At 38.0% G+C, this 23,923-nt stretch overlaps 1 protein-coding gene across 4 annotated transcripts; it reads left to right on the forward strand.

Annotated features, from left to right (window-relative positions):
* The first annotated feature begins 875 nt into the window (after nt 1-875).
* Nucleotides 876-23,838, forward strand: TERF1 (telomeric repeat binding factor 1). Of its 4 annotated transcripts, XM_027638883.1 has the most exons (11): nt 1,205-1,631; nt 3,111-3,355; nt 4,786-4,881; nt 7,058-7,188; nt 8,517-8,603; nt 9,923-10,072; nt 13,314-13,420; nt 14,421-14,486; nt 14,566-14,609; nt 15,656-15,717; nt 23,020-23,838. In XM_027638883.1, the coding sequence occupies exons 2-11, from the start codon at nt 3,214-3,216 to the stop codon at nt 23,176-23,178; spliced, it is 1,044 nt and encodes a 347-aa protein (XP_027494684.1). In that variant the 5' UTR covers nt 1,205-1,631; nt 3,111-3,213; the 3' UTR covers nt 23,179-23,838. The 4 variants fall into 4 exon arrangements, with proteins under 4 accessions (XP_027494683.1, XP_027494686.1, XP_027494685.1 ...); XM_027638882.1 differs by lacking the exons at nt 1,205-1,631; nt 3,111-3,355 and adding an exon at nt 876-1,090; XM_027638885.1 differs by lacking the exons at nt 1,205-1,631; nt 3,111-3,355; nt 23,020-23,838 and adding exons at nt 876-1,090; nt 21,485-21,630.
* The last annotated feature ends 85 nt before the right edge of the window (nt 23,839-23,923 follow it).

Consider the following 23,923-nt stretch of genomic DNA (forward strand, 5'->3'; position numbering starts at 1 on the left):
GCCAAATATTGTCTCTCTCAAAGTGCAAATTAAAATCTTACATTCTATTAGTATAGCTGTCCAAATAGATGATTCTTTTTAGTTAAATAATGTGTTTTCTTGTGTCTTTGACCTCATTTTTTTTTATGCCACAGCGAAACTCCTGCAGGTGCATTTAATGTGACCACAGGAGTCAAAGGCAGCAAAGGCTTAGCAGCTAATTCATTCTGCTCCTTGATACTGCACTATTCCTCCTGAAGAAAGCTCAGATGAAGGCCTTTTACCAGATCTACCAGAAGATTGTTCGACCCTCCATCAAGTCTCTGAAAGGAAAACCGTTCTGCCCTTCAGCATTTACCTTAAATTCAGCCCTCTGCAGACAACCTTCTTCCCTCCTAGGTTTTACCTTTTAACATATACAGAGTGTTGCCTTTTCAGAGAGATGCACTCTACACTCCAACTAACTCAGTCCCTCTTCACATTCCATCCTGGGCTTCAGCGTCAAGTCGAGGCTTCCACTTTCCGGTCATTCCAGGCTCTGCAATGCTGGTTATATCCTTCCTTCCTCCAGCAGCCTTCTCTCGAGAACCCACATGAAGACGTGCTTAGAGAAGTCCTCCGCATCGCTCATGCACAAAACAGCCACGTTTCGCCTTTTACTCTCCCAAAAAGCGTGGGGGGGGTGGCAGCTCTCTCGGCCACCTGCTCCAACCATAACACTCACTCCTTCAACTGTCCGCCTCTGGCACCAGGAGGAATTCGCGGACCCAAGCGAGCGGCCGGGCCGCGCTGATTGGCTGTGATGGGGCGAGCGGGGCGGAGCCGGGAGGGGCCACCGCGCTGATTGGCTGCGGCGCGGTGAGCGCGGAGCAGGGTGGAGTCGAGTCGAGTCGGCAGCCGTTAGCGCGCGGTTTGAACATGGCGGCGGCGGCCGGCGGCGCTCTGCGAGCGGGGCAGGGCCGCGGCGATCCCTGCGTCTGTTCGGCCCCGCTGGCTGCGGTGGAGGCCGTGGCCGCGGACTGGATGCTAGAGTTCGCCTGCTCCTGCCTGTGCCGGCACTTCGGGGATAGGAGCGGGGCGGAGTTCCGGCGCTGGAGCGACGTGTCGCAGGGTGAGTGGCAGTGGCGGCTCGCGGGGTTCCGCGGGCGCTCGGGGCTCTCGCACAGCCGCTCCCGGGCCGGTGTGTCCTGGCTCCAGCAGCGCTGAGGAGGTGGGTATTCGGCTCTTTCGAAGACTTCAGGAGATTCTCGGAGCACCGGGTAACCTGCTGAGGCCGTTTGGTGGTGTCGGCAACACTCGCACACGGTGGCAGTGAAGCGGTGCATGCCGGCTTTTTGTTTGCTTGTTTAATCTGCCGGTGTTCGAGCTGGAGTGTTGTGAGATAATCGCGGCTCCTGTGAGTTAATATTTTGGTTGAATGAGACTGAACCTTTCCAAGAAAACAGTGATTACGGAGGGCTCGGTGGTGGGGACTTTCAGAATTTGAGGTGAATAGTCCTTGCTGTTAATCTGTCATCTTGATCCCAAGAACCTTACGTGTTCAACACGACTGCCTGTATACCATCTGCAGCTGCTGAAACTGAGGCCTCGGATGCTGAAGGGTGAAGGCTATCGGGAAGCTGAAGAGGATTTAGTGAAGAGATGCAAACGTGGTAAAAAGCAACCAGAGTAGAATTAAACACACCAAGTTCCACGAGTTTACTTCAGGGTTATGATAGACGACTAGAAGTGTTTCAAGGAACTATAGTCTGGCAGACAAAGGTGAAATGCAGTGTGATAACTGGATTTTGAAAGGAAAAACATATATTTAAATTGAGAAATCCACATAAAAGCAAGAGTAGTTAACAGCTACAAGCAAATGTCTAGGTCTCAGATAAATTTGATGGATTTATGATTTTTTTTGTGTGTGTGTTAGAAATAGTTTTCCTGAAGATACCAGGTTAGAACTTTCTCTCTCTGTGTGTGTTCTTAACTCAAGTGAATGTGATACTATGACTTGTTTAAAGTTCTGGAAGGAATCGAGTACAATGGCATGCAGAATGATTAGTAAGGAGGTTGATATGAGATATTGTAAAAGGTAAGGAATCTAAAGATAATTAGGTACATTGAATGGTGAGCTGCTAGATTAAATTATTCATGGCACTTCTCTATGTTTGGCCTTGGGACTGTAACTCAGCAGGAGAATTGTACTGAAATTTCCTGAAGGTGGGAAGCAGAGGAATTGTACTGAAGTTTCATGAAGGTGAGAAGCAAAGGCACTGCCCATGCAGACACAGACTGACATGTCTTCTGAGAAGAACTGGAGGCTTGAGGACTGTAGTAGCAGAAACAATTAATTAAACTGTACAGAACGCAAGGTCATATGGAACCGAGAACTAAGAGGAAATTTTGAACTTGTTCCTGCTCTGTTCAGCAACAGAGGAAAGAGTTGGGCATATTGGTGCTGTAAGATTATGAAGTCAGTATTATATATGTCTGTGGGAAAAGCTAAGTACAGCCATAAGATTCCATTAGAAAATTGGGTGTGGGTTTTTTTTTTATAGAAATACAGAACTATTACTCTTGCATTTGTCAAAGCGAGACTCTGCTGAAATAATGACTGGCTGTCAACAAGAGGGTCAATTCAAACTAAAGGAAGGGCAGAAAGGAAAGCAAAGCAAACAAGATGAGCAATTTTATTAGGAGATAAATAATATTTTTTTATACCTCAGTATGCTGCCATGTAGAAATAGCTAGGTTACCTGGGATTAAGGATTTAAAGACAGCATGGCAAGGTTACATGCCTTGCTTATTTTATCCTGTGGTGGCAGGGTGTTACAGTCTATATGCCTGAACTAGCTTGTGTAGGTACCTACATGGCAAGGAACTGGATTTCTAGAATTTCTAATGAAAGGCTAAGATGAGAAATACATTTGAGTTGCAACAAGGAGGAAAGTGATTTATGATTGAGAACACTATTAACAAACAAATTAATAGAGAAGCTGCCCTGAGTGTGTGGAGGGAGAACAGTCTAGAAAAGATTACTAAGGCTGTGTCTCTTTCTGTTTGTCTGCATTAATAGTGAGTAATTACTGCTAAGGACCTGGTGTCCAAACAGTAAGGATTTAAAGGTTTCTTTTTCTTTGGAGTAGCTCTAAAGGAATTCAGTTTGTGTAGTCAAGACTGTTCCACTGCACAAACCAAGCACAGAAGGTTTGCTTTAAAGACACGCCCCTGCTCTGAATTAAAGTGGTAATGTATGTGCACCTTATGAGAACAGAGAAAGCTGAAAGATTTCAAGCTGCTTGCCAAGATGACCCCTTTTATTCTGTGGAATTGTTCACCTATGCTATTCTACCTGCTTCCAGAATTTCAAAGTTTTGCCTTCATCTTCAGAGTAAGGTGTTCATCTCTATTATTAAGCTTGTCCAAACACTTTCTGAAACTGAACTCTCTAGTCTGCTATGGAAGGTGCATCATGGAAGTGATCACAATGAGTGGTGCTTTACTGCTGTTCTAAGTGATGTATTTTTTTTACTTCATATTTTGGCTATAGGAATTAAAAACTCTTGTATCACCTGTCCTCACTGAAACCATTAGAAATGTTCTTCCAACTCCAAGTGGCAATATTCTGCTTGATGTTAGCTTAGGTAATCATTCACGGCTATTTTCTTCGTAATTTCGTGCTTATCTATTCTGCATAGGAGATGGTTATACACTGATATTCAAGTAGGCTGAGTACTGTCAAGTAAAACATTGTATTATGTGCTCTAGTTGTTTCATTGCAAAACTCAGGGGTTCCATGCTCCATAATCCTGGCTTTTTTGCTAGGATGACACTGAAATGTGTACGTAAACAATTCCTGGCCTAGAGTGTTCAGTCTGCAACTTGGACAGGTAACATGACATGTTCTTCATAATTCTGTGATTTTTTGGGGGCACAAACGGAAACACAGGAAGTTTCATCTGAATACAAGGAAAAACTTTACTTTGAGGGTGACTGGAACAGGCTGCTTAGAGAGGTTGTGAAGTCTCCTTCTCTGGAGATATTCAAAACCTGTATGATTGTGATCCTGTGCAACCTGCTTCACCTGAACCTGCAGGGAGGTTGGACTACAAAATCACAGAATGGGTAAGGTTAGAAGGGATCACAGCAGGTATAGATGATATCCAGAGGCTCCTTCAAACCCCAACTGTTCTGTGATTCACTCTTCATTTTGAATGTTACTATTTTATGCTGTGAAGATGAATTACTATATCCAGCCCAATAAAATAAGAAATTCACAGTAACCAGCATGATGGGTATAAACGCATGACAGTTCCCATTCTAAAATATGTAAGAATCCTTGTGACCTTCCAGCCTTGAAAGGAGGATTTCTCTTGTAGATGTACATTTCTGACTGAGCTTTCCTCGTAGCTTTTACTGCTTTTTGTCTCTTAAGTTTCTATAGCAACATATAAGCATTACCAGTCTGCCCATGGCTCATGGTTTGTGGGCATTCTGTGCTCTGGAGCAGACAGATGTCTTTTGTAGTAAGCTACTTACCAAAACAAAACTTTATTTCAATACCATGGTCTTTGAATTTGATTGAATATAAGCCTGTGATACATTTTCTTGCTTCTTTGGAGAAGGGTATATTTTTCTACTTCTTAAATATTAAGTTTTTTTAACATGGACAAATACTAATTAAATGTGCTTCATTGGTTTCTTAATTAATTAAAAAATTAGTAGATCATTAAAGTCTGATAACACAGTGTCTATTATATGTCTAGCCACATTGTGGCAGTGCTGGAGCAAGACTGACTTATGATTTGTCTTCTTTTCCAGCTCTTATCAATGGCTTTTTCAAAATACCTACACATCAGAAAAAAACAGTTTACCTCTGTCAGCTTTTGATAAGAATTGCAAAAGGAAAAACCCTCGGTAAGTACTCTGATTCTTTTTTTTTTTCACTTGTCTAAAAATATTTGTGTGATCTTGCACAGAGGTGTATTAGATATGCTTTCACAGAGCCTTTACTGTACATGTTATAAATACATATATAGATAAGTATATGTAAATAAATGGCATGAACTCCACATTTTGGACTGTCTTTATTCCTCATGTGACTGAGTTGTATGCAGGACCAGTGTTTCTGTGCTGACTGACTTAGCTGCTCTGAGTTTAAATTACTATATACTTCTTAAATTATCGGTCTGTTTTTGTTAGGGTAGCATCAACAAAAGAAATCTACTGGAAAGACTGACTAGCTATTAGTGAGCAATACTTGCAAGTCTAAAGCTCAGGATGTACATTCCTTTTTGCACACATAACTAGAGGTTAAAGTAGGACTAACAGTAGGAATAAGAATATGAATGAAAAGGATGACTACCCTTGTTTCCTACAGAAGGCTTTAAGACTTTCAGCTGGCAGCAGGTCCTTGGGGCTCTTTTTCACTACCACGTCTCCTCTGGCTGTATTTGCAACTACGTTGTTGATTTGGCCAAGATGATTTTGTTTCACACTGGAATTTTTGGAAGACATATTTTTTTTGCTGCAAATTTTCACTGTTTGATAAAACTCATTGTAAGACTTAAGAAGCAGTCTTGCTAGCATGAGCATAGAAGAAGGAAATGTATTCTAGCCTAGCAGTGCCACAAAGGCTTGTTTTTATAAAATTAATTTCTCTATGTTACTTGTCAGGTAATAACAGTTGCCTTGACTTATTTTAGCTTGAGAATCAAATTCTAATATTTAAAGTAGTTAATTTTTTACAAATTATGAAACTTTTCTGATAATGCTCTAAAACTATATTAGTGTATATAACACTTACAAATATGGCTTTCCTGTGTGTTTTTCTTATCATTGTAGAGAATGACCTGTGTGGTGAGGAAGATTGTATATGCTTAGTAGGTATTATGTCAGGTGTAGCTCCACAGTGTACATGGAAAGCTACTACATGCTAGCTTTCCTATTTTTTTTCTAATTATTAAAATATTTAATCTGTACTGAGTCTTGAAGCAGAGTAGGCTGTTTCAGGTGCCAGCTCTTTTAAACACTTTGGTTTTACAGTATTAAACTTAATATTAAGTGTCATATTACTTGACTGAAAGAATAATTAAAGAAACACAAAAGTGGGGTTTTTTTAATTATGTGTATATATGCACATAACACTGAAATTTCACTGACTGACTTATTGTAGTGAGTATAAAGTAATTTTCATTTTTTAAGTATTGCTTAAATTGTTTACTCATTCCTTAATGAAAGGAATCAGTTATTGAGCGAGATTCTGCTGATGTCATAAAATGAAGGAATAAGTGGGCCTATAGTTCTGTGAACATCTTGAGCTAAGCTGGCAGTAATGTGGGGAAAAAAACACTTATTCACCTGCCAGCTCCTCCTGCTTTTTTTACATTCACTTGTGCAGATGTGTGCAATGACCAGACTGGGAAAGTGTTTTGAGAGTGTTAAGGGGATGACTATTTGGCTAGGTCAGATCTCTGCCAGAACTGATCACTGATCCTGCTCACTGGGAGTTTATACAAACCTTGGTGTTGGCACAGTGGTACACTGACATGGGAAGTTGCTTCTGCCTTTTCAGTGACACTCCTGTGTTAAACTGTTTGAATTTCCCTCTTGGTTTAAGCACTTCACATACAACAAAAACTTAAGACATGGAAATACAGTGATAGATTCAGGGGAAAAAAACCCAACCTTAGGATGGTGGTTATGTTACAAAAATTAACAGTATCAATACCAAATGTTTTGATATCTGATGCTAAGCTTACTGTATTATTAATGCCAGCCCAAAGACCTAATGCTGAACTCAGCACTACTGCAAGTGGCATTTTAGGTGAACTATAATTAGCTGACACGTAATATCCCTTAAAAATGCAACAGTAATGTCATTAGCAAGGGTAGGAAGAACTAGTCTTTCTGAAAAGAAGATAGTTACTTCAGGTTCTTAAACACACCTGGAGAGAGACACTAAAAATTATTTGAGGAAAAAGGAATTCAAATTATGTATAGTACATATTACTATTTTGCATATAAATACTGTAATATTTTTAACTTTATCCTTTACTTTTTTTTTAAAGTATTTTTTTTTTTCCCCTCTAAGAATTAGAGTTTGAAAATGGTCGAACAATTTCACCTTTGGAATCTGCTCTGGCTTTCTGGACTTTACTTGAAAAGGAAGAAATTAAACTGGAAAAGCTTCATGAAGATATTCATCGCTTGATTCAAATTCAGGTCTGTGTGACTTACTCAAAATGCTTCAGGGTGCTACCTATTCATTGGGAATGAGTAGCTGGAAAGCTGCCCAGCAGAAAAGGAGCTGGGGGTGCTGATCAACAGCCAGCTGAATACAAGCCAGCAGTTGCTCAGGTGACCCAGATGGCCAATGGCATCCTGGCTTGGATCAGAAATAGTATGGCCAGCAGAACCAGGGCAATCCTCATCTCCCTGTACTTGGGACTGGTGAGGCCGCACCTCAAGTACTGTGTCCAGTTCTGGGATCTTCACTACAAGAAGGACATTGAGGTGCTGAGTGTGTCCAGAGAAGGGCAGTGAAGTTGGGGAAGGATCTGGAGCACAGCTCTTATGAGGAGTTCAGGGCAGACCTTATCACTCTCTCCAATTACCTGTAAGGAGGCTGTAGCCAGGTGGAAGTGGATCTCTTGTCCCAGGTAACAAGCAACAGGATGAGAGGAAATGGCCTCAAGTTGCACCAGGGGAGGTGTAGAGTGGATTTTAGGAAAACCTTTTCACACAAAGGGTTATAAAGCATTGGAACATACTGTCCAGGGAAGTGGTAGAGTCACCATCCCTGGAAATTTTTAAAAAAGCATGTGGATATGGCACTCGAGGACATTGTTTAGTGGTGAACATGGTTGTCCAAGGTTGATTGTTGGACTTGATGACCTCAAAGGTCTTTTCTAACCTCAAATATTCTATGATTCTATCTTACTAAAACATAACCCCTTTTACAAAAAGCTTGGGCTATTAGCAGACTGAACTGAATTTTCAGAGTTTTAATACAGAGTAAATAGATCTGTACAGGGGACCTTTTTCTATCCAAAGTGGTTCCTGTTTGTACCAGTTCAAATTTGTATCAAAAGCTGCCAATCTGAAAAAAAAAAGTATCAATTGAGATCTATTTCAAAACACTAGTATCTTGAGCTTTAAAATATGTTATGAATAGTTTTTTTTTTTACTTAAAAATCATTATTTGTATTAGAAAACTTTTGATTTCAAAGATGAACATATAAAAACATTGTCAGCTACTGGGAATGTGAAAGTATTTCAGGAAGAGAGGGAAGCAATGCTTAGTGGGTAATATGGGACACTTTGCATCAATGAGAGTCTTTTTAAACGCCTGATGGAGAGGCTTTATACATGAGGTTTAATATTACTTCAGAACTAACTTTTATAACTAGATAATTGTTGGTAACCCTTAAGTATATAATAATCTGAATTTTGGAAGTCTTAGAAAACTGTAGTATTGTGATTTTTGTTTTTTTTTTCTGATTCTCAGGTGAAAATTATTTCAGCATATCTTGTAATTATATTTGTTGTAGATTGTAGCAGTTCATATGGAAAATGGATATTTTAAGGAAGCTACCGAACTTCTTGAAAGGCTGTTTACAGACTCTGAATCAGATAAGGTAGTTACTTTCTTAAGTTGCATTAAACTCTTTTATTTTCAGTGGAGAAAGATGGGAGTGGGTTTCCAAAGCTAGCAAATGCTACCTACATAGCTTTGACCTGATTGTTGTCTATGTGGGACACCAATGGGACTTTTAAATACAAAAGGAAGTTTTTGGCTAGGGGATTGATAGAAATAATGGGTGATCTGGGGGAGTAAAATGCATCCAGCAGTTGTTTTTTTCCCACTTAATATGAGGAGTGAGGTGGCACTACAGATTCTGGGAATTTAATAGTGCTGTGTTCTCAGACCAAAGGCAGTATAAACATGCTGGTTGAGGCATAACTGCCTAATAATTAGTCTGCTGCCTTCTATCGCAGTGGACTCTATTGTCACCTCTGTTGATTAGTGTTCTGTGTACTGAGGCATCACAGGGAAGGAAAACTCATTAGCTTCTCTAGTATGGACTGAATGTTATTATGCCTCTACTTGGAAAAGACAACATAGGTGAGTCGGCACACTTCCTGGTTTGAAGTTGACTGCATCATTCAGAAAGATGCTAGCTTGAGTGCATATCTCTAAAATAATAACTAGTGCACACACCTGAATTTGATGGGGTGGAGAAAAGAGCAAAAGACTGCAGGCAAAAAATAAAAAAAAAAAGGTAAAAATACTGCCTGTATCTTCATCTGGTATATTAGGATGTGTGTTCTATATAAGTAGTAGCATGTACATAACTTATTCTTCAGATACACTCCTCATTCAGAGGATTCGGGTGTTTGGGAAGTGTAGGCTGTGGTAATAGTATTCAAATTCATAAATAAAAATGCAGCCTGTACACAGAAGTTAATTCTCTTGGTTATATTGGTTTCTGTAAGATTCAGAGTGATTGGTAGGCAAAATGTGAATTTCTGATTATCAGTATTGATGTGTCCTTAAGGCTGCTATACTAAGTAGTCCTTTTCCTGAACACTGTACACCCCTTGCAATGGCAGTGTTTTTGAGGTAGCAAATGAGAAAAGAGAACTGAGTAATGAGTGGCTTTTACTGGGTGTTTTTTGCTCCATTGACAACCCTGCTTTCAATGTTATTTATAAAGAAAATGAAGATGGGGATCTCTGGAAAATTACACTTTACCATTTACTGACTACATAAAGTAAATACCTGGTATTATGCCTATTATACTTTAGAAACCTGTCAAACTGTGGTATGAAGTTATATAGACATATAACTTCAGGAAACTATATAATCATCATGTTTACTTTCTGTACGTTCTGTTTAGCGTAGATACCAAGTTTATTGCAGGATTTGTGTTTTATAAAGCTGTGGTTTTCTTAGCCTTTAAGGATGAAGCTGGCAACCATAATTAAAAACAAGGATCCATATGTTCCTCTTCTCCAAAGCTTCAGTTACAGTCTTTTAATAAGTAAAATCAAGTTCTACATTGAACTTTTCATGAAAGAAAAGGAAACTGACTTCTTAATACAGGTATGTTAAAGCATTTTCAAAACGTCTCAAAAGAGTTACCTGATAAGATTAAATTGATTTATACTTTCAAGGGAGTTGTTTAGGCAATAGTCAGTTATTGCATTAAATGAAAAGGAAGCTTTGTCTTCATTTAGATTGTCTTATATTCAACCTTTTTGTTTTAATTAAGATATCTTGGAGAAAGTTAGTAGGAATAAGACTCCTCTAAAATATCTTTTATTAATGTTTTTTCCACAACCGTTTTGATCAGAAAAATAGGAAGAAAGCATAATTAAAATAAGATCTGTCAGTACTGTATGTTTAAGAGAAGCAGTTCTGATCTGGGACTGTTTAAAAAATAACGTAGCTATTTGTTTAATGCTTATTTTGTTTAGGTCTGTATGACTTATACGAAAAATAAAAAGTTTAGGAATGTCAGAGAACTTAGGAGGTACAAAACTATTATTGCTGTTTTCCTATAAATAAGAAAGGTCCTTACAAAGAATCTTGCTCAAAACTGATTTAAAATGGACAAGAACAACATTCCTTTTGGAGTTCATCTTCAAGAGGATTGTAAAGAATTTCTCTTATGTTTACTTCCTCTAAAAAAGTATTGAATTATTCAATTACAAAAGCACAGACATCTAAAGGTAATAAGAAGCAAATTTTAAATAAACAATTCTGAACTTCCTCTGTGTTTTCCATTTTCTTGCCCAAGAGACTAGACAACCTATTAAATGCATTCAAAGTATAAGACAAGGAATACCTTTTAATGGTTTCACTTGACTGTCAGTTTTCAAGTTTATTTTTCAAGGCTCTTTCTTTGAGTGTAAGAGGAGATCAAGGTTTGGAGGTATCGGAGAAGGCCCGGAACTGCATACTAGCATAGCTAGACCCTCTGTTGTTGCACCCCCACTGTCCTACTTTCTGCACCAACACTACAAATCTTATTTTGAACAGAGTTATTTTAGGACATGGAGGAGACATCTTTGTGAAGAGTTTCCCCTTCTGTATAGTACGTAATGGTTCTCCAGCAGTGTTCGCTACAGAAGAGCACTCCAGCTTCAATTTTAATATCTCTTCCCTTTCTTCTAGTGCCAGATGTAGAAGTATAATCATAGAATAGTTTGGATTGGAAGAAACCTTTAAAGGTAGTCTAATCCAACTCCCTTGCAATAAACATGGACATCTTCAATTAGATTAGATTGCTCAGAGCGGTGTCCAACCTGGCCTTAAATGTTTTCAGGCACAGAGCATCTACCTCATCTCTGGGCAACCTGTTCCATGTTACACCACTCTCATCATTAAAAAAAAAAAAATCCTTCCTTATATCTAATCTAAATCTTCCCTCTTTTAGTTTAAAGCCATTATCCCTTGTCCCATCACAACAGACCCTGCTAAAAAGTTTGTCCCTGTCTTTCTTTTAAGCCCCCGTTTAGGTACTGGAAGGTGCTATCTATAAGGTCTCCCCAGAGTCTTCTCCAGGCTGAACACCTCCAATTCTCTCAGTCTTTCCTCATAGGAGGAGATGCTCCACCCCTGTGATCAACTTAGTGGACCTCCTCTGGACTTGCTCCAGCAGGTCCAAGTCTTTTGTGTGCTGAGAACCCCAGAGCTGGATGCAGCACTCCAGGTGGAGTCTCAGCAGAGTAGAGGTGCAGAGTCACCTCCCCTGACCTGCTGACCACGCTGCTTAGGATGCATCCCAGGGTATGATTGGCTTTCTGGGCTGCAGGCGAACGTTGCTGAGTCATGTCCAGCTTTTTATCCACTATGAGGTGGTCTACATTGCTAAACTGTTTGAAGACAGCTTATTCTAGGTTAGTGTCAAGCTTGGAATCTACAAGCTTGCAGCTCCTACTGTTGATAAAGCTCTTGCAGTTCAAGAAACTCTTATAGGTTAGCTGCCCTAAGTACAGTCTGCGGATAGCGCATTACGAGGATAAAGGACCTATACCAAGAAAGCATTGATCTGAATTCTTTGTAATTTCTTGTTATAACTTTCATTTTTCTTTCAAAAGAGTTGTTTTTGGGGACAGGTACAATTTGAAAGCTACTGTTAACTTGCAAAGTACAACATAGTTGATTTAAACCTTTTTTTAAACTAAATCCTTTTTACCTGTTTATCTATATGGAAAATGTCCTCACTATCATACAGGTTTTGCTACCATCAGCCACTACCAGTATTTTCATGGATGAATGATTGAAGTAGAGAATGTTTTTATATTATCTCACTCTTGGAAATGTTGAGAGACTCTGCAAGTTACTGTGAAGGGCAGGTTAAGATTTCAAGACTACTGAAAACTGGATGGATGAAGGAAAATTAACAGGAGGAAAAAGAAAGCCTTGAAGAGCAAACTGATGGAAACTGAGAGCAACAAACTAAGCAGAAAGAATTAATACTGAGCCTATAGTGAAGCTCTCAACTTTGAATCATTTTGATATTTCAGTGCTGCAAAGCAAGTCACCTTTTGGGATGTGTAGTGTTGGATGGAAGATAGTTGGCTCTGATTAGTGCACAACTGGCAAGAATGAACTTGTGGACTAAGTTGGACTAAATGATTTCTTTTTTTGAGTGTTTTTATTACCTCAAGTAAGTGGGAGAAATATAGGGAAAAGTACAAATCTTAGGATTGTCTGGACATTCTATAAAGAGTAATGAACTACGACTTCCTTCTCTTGGCAATGGAGGAGAAATAATCTTAGTTTGTGGCTAAAAGTTTGAGCAGGATATTAGAAAAAAATTTTTTCTAGTGCAAGAAAGGTTATATTACAAGCCTAAGGTCTGATTAGACGTGTCTTTTGAAAGTGTTATAGGCATGCTTGATCCTCACGTGTGCTACAGAACTAGATAAACTTGTGAGACCTGTCAGTTTTCCATTTCTAACCTAGTTATAAAAAATGGATTTTGGCATATTTGATACTATTTGCAATCTTAGTTAATCTCCACGATATACTTCACACCTTCATAAATTCACTCATTATGCAAGCATTCATTTTATTTCTTTGTATCCATATAAATATCACTTACAGCTATGACTAAAATTTCTCGGAGTTATTAGTTGATAAAGATCTTTATGGATTTCAATTTAACAAGCTAGAGTTATTTTGAAACTACTTATTTTCATAGTAAAACCTCTGAAGTGTCTGTGAAATAAGCACTGTTAGTCCTTATAGAGAGTACACACATTAATCCCAGTGTGACCTACTATCTAGGTATTGCCTGGCTTTAATTTTAAGGTATCAATTCCATTTCTCACAGGAAGCCACAAAATATGCAGAGTCTAAAGGATTGGAAGTAACAACATTGCAAAACAAATCTATGAATGTCAGTGAAAATGACGAAAGTAATTTGGTCACAAAACAAAGGTATGTATTAAGGATTATATTACTGAGGGATGTACTTGGACAGTAACTTGAAACTTGTAGAATTAAGAGTAGGTAGAAGGAAGGACATTACATTCCAAACTGCTGTCCAATAGAAAATTAGTTACAAGCGTATTCCCTATTTTTTTAAAATTTGGGCTCTTCTATGGTTGTTACTTTTGGCATTTACATCAAGTAGCTTTGGTTAAGTTTAATTATTTGTAAATGTGCAGAATTTTCAGTTTAAACAGCTGTCAATGTTGTATAACAACAAAAACATGAAAAGACTTTGCTTTTTTTAATGCTTGATTGAGCACTTTTTAGTCCTACCCTCCTAATTTCAGACTATAAGTCATCTCAAGCAAGAGAATAAGAAAATGGAATCAGGCTGTTATATTTTCTTTACAACTGAACACAAGATTCTGTTGTTGATACTAATGTGAAGGGAAATAGTAATGTTGTTTCATGTTTCTGGCAGTGTGAACCCTCAAAACGATTATTTGGAATATACTGATATTCTAGGTTTATTGCCTTGTTTTTCATGGAGAATGTAACTGTAGTCTTTAGTTGGGATAGAGCTTTATTTCTGCATTGTTATACTGGGAATATTTGGCATAATTTAGTTAAGGAAATCGACTCATGCAGACAGTATAGAGGAAGACATTTCACAAGTTTTGTTTGGGTTTTTTTGTTTGTTTTTGTGTTGGGTTTTTTTTTTTTTTAGAAGGATAGCTCATGACACAATTACATCTGAGAGATATGATGAAAGACTTGTTAAAAAACCCCTATGGAAGTAATTCCTAATGAAAAACTAGATGTGCAAAATGCCATCAATTTAAATGTGTGAGGCAAGATTAAAAGGGTTAATGGATTGATGCAGTTAGTGTTTGCATGCCACTGTTTCTGTAGAGAGATCTCAATATTTTTTTAATTTAAATATTGTTGAATCATGTAAATGGCAAGTTGCTGCTTAGGAAATTATTTTTTTGTCTTTTTTTTCAAGATTGGTGAAAGAGCAACAGTATATCACAAATCAGTCACCTGGAGACATAAAAAAATCCACAGAAAGGTAAAATTTTTTGTTGCTTTTGGTCATAGACTTTTCGTGAAGTTCTGTGTATTTTTACTCCATTCTATGTTGCTTGCAGGCCTTATTCAGGGCAGAAACACACAGGGAGCAGAGTTCTTCAGAGTGAGTATTAGTTTACTTTTACACTTTCGAAACAGTCATGTCAAACACTTATTTCTAAGTGTGATTGGATTAATAAAAAAATGGCTGTGGGGGAAAAAACATTGCTAGTTTTTGTGTGTATTTTCTGTACAAGTGCAGGTTTGGTGGTTGCCGTATTTAGGAAGCTGTGAAGTGGCTTCTCTGGCAACTCATTTTGTGAAATCATTCACTATTTTCTGGTTTGCTCGGGGTTTTGTTTGCTTTGTTGTGATTTACAGTATTCTATGCAAAAGAAAGCTGCCAGAAGAGTACTGAAATTTGTCTCTTTCTCAATTTGGTGCTAGATAACTTTGGTGGGAAGAACTAAAGAGATTGGCTGATTGGAAAAACAAGTTGTAGTGTAAAATGCACAAAGTTAGGATGTTTGTGCATTTTCCTGGTAACCCTAACTTAACAACATGGATAATGTAATATTTATAAGTAGGTTCTGAAGACCATTAGCAACCTCTTACCACAGAGAGATGATGTTATAGTTTCTGTGTGTGGCCATGTTGTACATGGAAGGACAAACTCTTAAGATGCCTTGAATGCTTGCCACAGTTAAAACCTGATACATGTACTTGGAAATAATGCAATCTGTATACAAAGACTCATAGCTCTGATTGTTTGTTACTTCCCATTCTCTCTATGTAAAATGAGAGCAGTATGTATAGTAAAAATGCTTTTACCAAAATGAAATGTTTCATTATTATGCACCAATTTTTACTTAATTAATTAACTAATTAATTTACCTAATTAAAATATAATTCTTCTGTGAACTCTATTGTGTAGAAAATGTGGTGATTTTTTTGAACAGACTATTTTTTGAATCTTTGGACAATGGTGAACTATCATGTGTATTCATATAAAAAAGTATATTTATATGTAATCAGACACTGAAATTTTCCCAATCTGTCATAACATATCAAAACAGGGTACATTCTTGTCTCATGTAAATGGTAGAATGCAAAACTGCTGCCTTAATGGTGACTCCTGACTGTACTGGATGTATATTAACTGTCTCCTAGGTCTCAACAACTTACAGAATGTGGAAAACCATGGAGTTTCAGCTTGTGGCCGAAGAAGACAGGTTTGTACCATTCTCTGTTCTAAATTGACATAAAATTAATCTACACTGCACCGAATTTTTTTCCCAGCTTTATTTGACCTTCTCCAAAATGCCTAGACTTGAGATTCTGTAGATTACTCAAACTGTGCTACAGGTCCTGAAACTGTTAAAAGTAATCTTTTTTAAAGAGAGGAAATAAAACTTATTCTGTGCACTCTCAAATATTATTGTTGCTAATGCTTCTGAGCCTTTAATTTGTTGAAATACGCTGCTTCTAAAGCTTAGTTTGATTCTTTTTTTTAAAATGTGAAAAAAAAAAAAATTCTTTCCACTGTTGGGGTTACAGAATTCAGGATATCATTTGCCCATGAGAATTTTAGGCAAACATCAAAGACTACTTGTTTTCCAATTTAGAAGGTTAAATATTTAGCAATTTCATAATTCAGTAATTTGCTCATGTTAGGTGAAAACATCTATTTACTTGGGAAAATATTTTAGTTTTTATAAACCAAATGATAGGGTCTTCTTATAATGCTACATTTCAAATCATCCTTTGCATTCTCTTCATGGGTGAGCCTACTTCATTTAATTACTTAAAATAATGCTGCTATGTTCACTAATGCTAGAATTCCCTGTTGGTGGGAAGTACAGAAGTCTATACCTTAATAGAAGGCAATTTGGTATGATGTTGGGGTAAACTGTTTCAAGCTAATTTTTGCACATAGCCAATTTTCATTCATAATTGTTCAGCTTCTTACCATGATAACTAAGGAAATTAATATTAAACAAATGCATTGCCTTTGAATTCATTTTCATAATATCTCTTAGGAAGCAATTTGGAGTCTTTCTGTTTAGATAACAGTACAAGTTACCGTCGTACATCCATTGTGGTGTGAGCTGTTTCATTTATCTGGTGTTCATTTTGACATTTCATGTTTTGTATAACAGGGAGGGCCAAACCTGCTCATGTTTTTTTCCAGATTGTCACTGAGGAAAGTTGTACTTCTAGTTCTTTAACCATTTTTACTGCAGTTGAAGTACGGGTTAAATCTTCAGTTACATGGTGTCCTCAAATTGGTTGAGGTCCTAATGAGAGCTCATCTATCCTTGCAGGTTAAGCCCCTATAAAGTTTTTCACTTTCTCACAAATCTCAGGAATAGTTAAATCACTGAGAGCCTCTTTAAAAGCTACAGATAAAACCAGTGCCCTAAAAGGAAAAAAATAGCAGCACTTACTGGATTTGTTTGTTGCCTTTAAAAATATAATTAGTTTACTCCAAAGTATACTTGGATAGGTACTTTGTTAGCCAGTGTCTGGTAAGCATGAACACTTCCATCAAGCTTGTTTTCAACATCAAGATTTAAACTATTTGGATCACAATTGACAGAGAGCTAATGAGAACTTTGTGTTCACATATTTTCATGCTGAGGTAGTCTGCTATGGGGTCACCTACAGGCAGTGTATCTAAGTCTAGGGCTTATGCACACATCTTGTTAGAAAAAAATAGATGTTGTTTGCTTAGTTACATTGTTGTATTTCAACCTTAATTGAAATGTAAAGGCAAAATTTTTACAAAAATGCATCTGATAGTAGCAAAGAACTCTGAAAATTTTATAAAAACTTGTATGAATTTTATGATTAAGAACTGTTTCTTTAAACACTTAGAAAAGTTGTAGGCATTTGCTGCCTCTGTGATATTTATGCCATACTCCCTGCCACTGAGACTGCTCGGAAATATTGTATAGAAAGCAATGATAATTGGCCTTTTACACGATAAATCTACTCCTCTGCTTAATCATCTGGGTTATAAAATTGTCTACATGCATGAAAGAATGCAATGAATGTCAGAGCTGTTGACTTCTAGAACTTCCTTTTCCATGTAGTCCCTCTTTCAATGTTGGCATTGTTTGCTCTTGTTTTGTAAATGGCATTTCATTGCAATGGTTCAGTGCCCATTTTCAGCCTTTCATTGCTGTGTTTTCAGTTAGCTACAAATAACACTCTGCAGTGCTATTGAAAGCAAGCATACTTTATTTTCTCCTCCCTAAATTAGGGGATGCAAGTGTCACGAAATTTAGGGAACTGTTTGTACTCAGTTTTATATCCTGTCCTTTGAGTTGTTTAAAATCTGACTGACAGTTTCTTTAAATTAAAGAATGTGTCTGAAAATCTGGATGTTCAGAATTTAGTCAGACTTGTATGGGAAAAAAAATCCATATATTTAAACCAGAAGGAAGAAAATCAGATCGGAGTCCCATAATGCATAAAGGAAGACAGGTTACTAGAGGAGGACTGACTAAGGAATAACAAGATCTTTAGATATGACAGGGTATGCCTCTGCATTCTGCCTGGCAAACTCAAGCTTGCTCTGCCTGCATTCTAAGCTGGCCAGATGTCACGTTGCTCTGGACTAGGTGCCATGATGATGTGAGCTCAAATGTAATGCTGCATTATGTCCAGGCTTTCAACCAGCCTTGGTAGCTTGTAACAGTGCAAAGCTGGAATCTCCAAAAGTGCTGTCCCAGAGGGGACAGACAGTTCATCAGTCAGTGAGGTGGGAGGCAAGTTACTGCTCTGTACAGTTCCTCGGTGAAAAGATGACAGTCCCTGATTTACCTGTAAGGCAGGCTCCTCATTTATATGTTAAACTGAAGAATTTTTTTTTAAAAAACAAAAGCTCAATATAAGCAATTTAAAATCAAAACAAGCTAAACCAACCCCTTTAAGAGCAAATGTAACTAATCATTACAAGTAACAATAGTTGTAATTGTCTCTGATTGAAGTATTTGAATTATCTGGTGTTCTAGGTCAAGAATAACTCTGTTACTTGAATAAAGATTTTATTTAGGAAAGTTTTCTGGCATGCTCTGAAATGAACTACGTGATTCCAATGGAATCTCTGGCCTTTTAATAAAGTTAAAAAAAAAAAACAAACCAAGAGCCATTCACTGCTGATGTTGCAAAATATCTGTGGAACAGGAAGTATTGGAAAAAGGAAGTATTTTTGATAAAGGTTAGACTACTTTAGAGAAGTTTTAGGTTCCAAACCTTTTAGAAATACAACTGAACTGCTATCACTTGTATTTCTTTCACTGCTTAGTGAGGTTTGTTAGTGATCATAGTTTACTGAAGAGGCACTGAAAATTGCATTAAGCTGGAGTAGGTCCAACTTTGAGATGTGAAGTTTAGTCTTCACGTACTTCAGTTTACACTTTGCATAGGTGTCACATTTTCCCTCGTTGTAGAAAAACCAGGATACAGTTCTGATCAAGTTGAATGTTATCGAAGCTTATTCTCCCTCATACTGATGCCCCTGCCTTTCATGTTTGGGTGCTGCTGACACTTCTAGCAACTTAAATTCAAGGGAAGTGGAGAACTATGCAGAATGGCACTCAGTTGTCACCCGGCCTATTCCCAATGTCTGAATTGATTTTGCTTTTAAGAGCAGAATCTTTTAAGGATCCCAGAAGGGTTTCAGGTCATTCGGAGAGGAGATAAATTTTTTTATTTTTTTTTTTGCTATCTCCATGGATGTGGGATTTAGCACAAGGACCTCTTGTGCCATTGACAGTCATACCAGCTGAGCCTGGGTTTTCCTGTCCACCTCTCCCTTCTGCACGAGCAGCATGGTATGTATTTGTCTAATGACAGCAGCCATGAGATTTACATTTCCACTGGGTACGTTATTTGCAGAATTAAGTGATGTTCATTCCCCTGTAATTCATATATTTCCTCGCACTTATCAGATCTACTAGTTGGCTTTATCAAGTTTAAATTTCTGTAAGTTGAGGCTATTCCTTTGCACCTGCATTTCTCTTTCTGCCCAGTTCTTTACAACTTTGAAAGTTTCAGTTGTAGAGGTGAGCCATAACATGATTTTCTAGTCTTCCCTTTTGCTTTATAGCCAACAGCATTTATCCATTTGATAATTGGAAGTGCTCTGTTACTTATAGGAGAAGGTTTTATACATACTCTGGTAAACCAACCTTTCTTTTAATCCACAAAGTTACAAATTTTAGGCCTTCAGATTCAACCGTTTACAATTCTTATGGCTCTTGTAATGTTCTATAAACATTTTTTATTCCAATTGTGTTATTCCAATTAACCCAAGGCTTTATTAGCAAAGGATTAGTCAATCAGTCCCCTGTCACATAAGGATTATATACATTTAATCTCAGGAATGCTCACAACTCAGCCAGGTTCTGCTGGCTACGGAATTGTTAAGGCATGTTAGAAGTGGCCACCTCCTTTAGCAGCCTCAGCCCAGGACTCTCCTGTCTGGCTGCTGGAGCCCAGTGTGGAGTCCAGGGACCTGGGGTCACTACTCAGGCAGTGGCTTCTACTTTCCCATATGCAGGTTTGCCTAGTAACAAAGCTGAACACAAATCCAAGAGACACACACAGAGAGGACACTGCCACAGAAAAGGTGCTGTCCTCAACACCACCCATGTGTGGTACCCGTGTAAGACATAAACACAGCTGAGTCCTCTTCCGTTGTCTGTCTGGTAGAGGTGTAAGTTCACTGGTGAAGGCACACACCCCCTTCTCTAGGTTCACAGGCACATGCCCAAGTATGGGAACAACCCTTCTGCCTGCCTGGTACCCCTGCCCACATCACAGCCCTCCCATTCCTTTCATAGGGCCGTAACTTCCTGGCTGGTGCAGATGGATGCACCAAATATGAGCACTCTTCTGGCTGTATTGCATTGTACTCTTGCAAGATGTCTCCCTTTCAGGTAAAGGGTGAAATTTTCACTCATTCAAGGAGACAAAGAAAAGGCAGAGGGAGCCTGTGCCTCCTGGGTGGCAGCTCACAGTCACTGCTTCTGGGATGACCCTCCAGCCTGACAATAACCAGTAACTCAAAGGAAAACTACAAGACACACAAGGGCTCCTCTTGGTCATAACATCTGTCCAGCAGACCAGACCAGCATTACAATTACCTTTCCCTCTTTTAGCTGGCAGAGGGGTGCCTGACTGACCTATATTAAAGCTGGGATTCAGCAGCCCCCACACATTGCAGGAGCCTACAGATGACCCTTGGCTAAAGCCCCAACAGGGATTTCAAAAGATTCTGTACCTTCCAAGCAGTGGCAGGGATCAGCCCATGGTCTGCCTAAGCAAAGCAGGATGTGTGAATCCCATTCACAGCACCAGGTGCTGTTGTGGAAATAACCTGAACTGCAGTTGAGGTCAGTTGGTGGCTGTGATGATAGGAGAGGACAGGGAGCAGCAGTGATGGCCTTTACCGATGTGAATTCTGCCCAGCTGGGACAGCTATGGAGTTCTATAACTTTTACAAACAGCTTTTTCACAAAAATTGTATCAGATAAGCAGCTTATGGTACATAACAGCAAATTCAGTTCCTCAGATGAAGAGGCTCGAGTCAGTACATTCTTTTACAAATAGTTCACTCTTTTGGCAATTTAAATTGTTCTGACTGGCAAGACCATTAGCTGCAAATGCTTCTTAACTCCTGAGGCCCACAAAGGCCTATTCAACATTACCAATTTTAATTTTACACACTCACCGTAATTGCAGTGCTTTTGATCACTTGCCTTTATAAATTTTGTAGTACTTTTATGAGCAAAAACTCTGACATTTTTGCTATTTCAGAGCAACTCCAAAATCAGTAAAACACAGGTGATGGTTAAATGCAGAAATAAGGGAGTCTTTTGGTTGGATTTTCAGCAGTCATTTGCTCATGACATGCACATAAACACATGCAGATTTTGTAACACTCTGGTAACTAATGATTTTTAATATGGAATCTGTTGGTGATTACAGAAATGCCAGCATGAGACCAGTGAAAATTGACCATTTGTCTCCTTTCATAACTTATTGCGGTCCATGAGACTGTCAGAAGAAGCGGGCCCCCTCCTGTGCAAGAAGCAGAACTAAACATAAATAAATTAAATGGAACAGCTGCACAATACAATTCTCTGTGCATCTCAATCTCATTAATGTTTTTAAGTTTTTATTTTTTCTGTAAGTTAGGCCTTTGCATTTCAGGTTTGGGGAATAAATTTAGAAAGAACATGCTATCAAACTACAGTTTCAAGTAGAAATCGATACTTACTTTTTAGAAACAGTTTTTCTACACAGTTATTTCACCTGAGGATTCTGTCCTATGCTTGCACAGATAATACGCAATTCAGTTTGCCTGAGGAGGTGTGCTGATCATACATCAGTGTGATTAGTTGTGTATTAAGCAAGCAAGGATTTGAAGACATTTGTGGAGAGTCAGATTCTAGCCAAATCACTTGTTTTAAAATAATTTCATAATAAAGTTACTAATGCTATTTCAGAGTGAAAAAATTGACTGCATCTAATACCCCTTATACATGCACATATCAAAAAATGTAGTAGTTAAAAAAATACATCAGAGGATATATAGAATTTGTAAAGTTTTGTTATATAGATGTCTATTTTTATGAAGTTATGCTAAAGGAAAATTGACAATTGGTTCTCCCTTGCACTTTTCTGTAAAGGTAAGATTTTTAAAATCAAGAATTTCATTTTTAAAAATTCAGTTTTCTTTTACCCTGTGTGCAGTCTTAAAACTCTTTGTATTGAGGTGTTTGTACCAAGAAGCAACTAAGAAAGAACTGGAAGGGATTGCTTACAGATGTATAACTGCAAGTAATTTTCTCTTACTTTTATGAGAGAAAAGTCATGCCCTGAAGATTAAAAAGCTTGTAACTCATGGCAGTCAGACTTAAGTAGTAGGCTCAACAAATGGCCAAAAGCAAATGCATAGCTGTTAGCTGAGAATATGACTGATGTCACTTTCAAATGCAATATGTATAATTTTGCTTCTATAAGCATTTTAAATACTGGGATTTGTTCCTGAGCACACTGAAATTCTTTTGTTGTTGGTAAAAGGTGTCTTGATTCTCAGTCCTTGGCCTAATGTGTCACAGAATGCTTTCTCTTTTGCGGTGCATACTAGGATCGATCAAGATTTGTCTTGGCTCAGTTAGCTTATAAAGTACAATTTTGGAAAGCATGTTTTGAAGAAAGCAAACCTTGGCCCAATATCTTTTTTCTTTTCCTCCTGCGACTTGTGAACGTTGAAACATGCTGTTCTCTTTCCAGGTGATATCTAATGTGTTGTAAAACTTGACTTGATAACCTTTGTTGTTGTATTTAGTTTCAAGATTTAGATTCAAGTTTGAAAACAGAACCCCTCTGACACCTCTACTCTGTAATAACTAGAGAACAGTATGAAAACTTGCTTTTATATTTGCTGTAAGGTTAGCTTTTACATTAATACCTTTCTCTGTTCACATATCCAGTATTTTTCTCTGTTCTTCCCCTAGCGATGGACTTACAAAGAAGACTTGGAACTGAAATCAGGAGTAAAGATGTTCGGAGTGGGTAACTGGGCTAAAATTTTGGCCCATGGTAACTTCAACAACCGAACAAGTGTCATGTTAAAAGACCGGTGGAGAACATTGTGCAGGATTGACCTAGCCTAGCTTTCCAGAATAACAACTTATTTTAGTCTCAAAGTGTCCAGCAGTGTTGCTGTCCTAAAATGTGAAACAGAATAGTAATAGGTATAAAACATTTATGTAAGCAAAGTTGTTCAGGTGATGACTTTAATGTGAAACCTAATACACAGTGTGAACTTTATGGCAGATGAACCTTGGCTAACATTAAAAAAGTTCCTTATTACTAGTTAAAAATGCTCATATGTAACAGTGACATGAAGTTCTGAGAAGTCTACTTCCTTAACACTGACTGTGGAGTCACCTATGAAGGTGGGTGAACATGTGAACTGCAATGTAGAGGAAGAATACTTACGCACTTGTAGTGTAAACAGTTGTCTAGATGATGCTGGGAAGGAATCAAGGATCTAAACTGAAATCTGGTTTTAACACTCAAACTTTCATTTTTATTTACTCTTGCTATTCAGTGATGACAGTAACTATCGTCAGACTTGAGAATGTTTGGCTGGCTCGCTACTGAGTAGGAGCAGTGCCTGTAGACAGGGCTGTGGCCAGCAGAGAATGTAAACTTCAGGAAAAGCAACTACTATGATTAGAAATATTAGCTCTTAATTACCAAAGAGAAACATGGAAACATGCTTCTAGTGTTCTAATAGAAAATCAGTCTTAGCATTTTGTATTAAGGCAGAGAAAGTTTCCCGAAATGCTTCTTCTAAAGTTCTGACTCCTTTAAAATTTGTTTAGGCTCCAGAAAATGCAGCATAAAGATGTA

The sequence above is a fragment of the Corapipo altera genome, unplaced genomic scaffold (assembly GCF_003945725.1).
Source record: "Corapipo altera isolate COAL_440 unplaced genomic scaffold, ASM394572v1 49, whole genome shotgun sequence".
NCBI classification, from domain to species: domain Eukaryota; kingdom Metazoa; phylum Chordata; class Aves; order Passeriformes; family Pipridae; genus Corapipo; species Corapipo altera.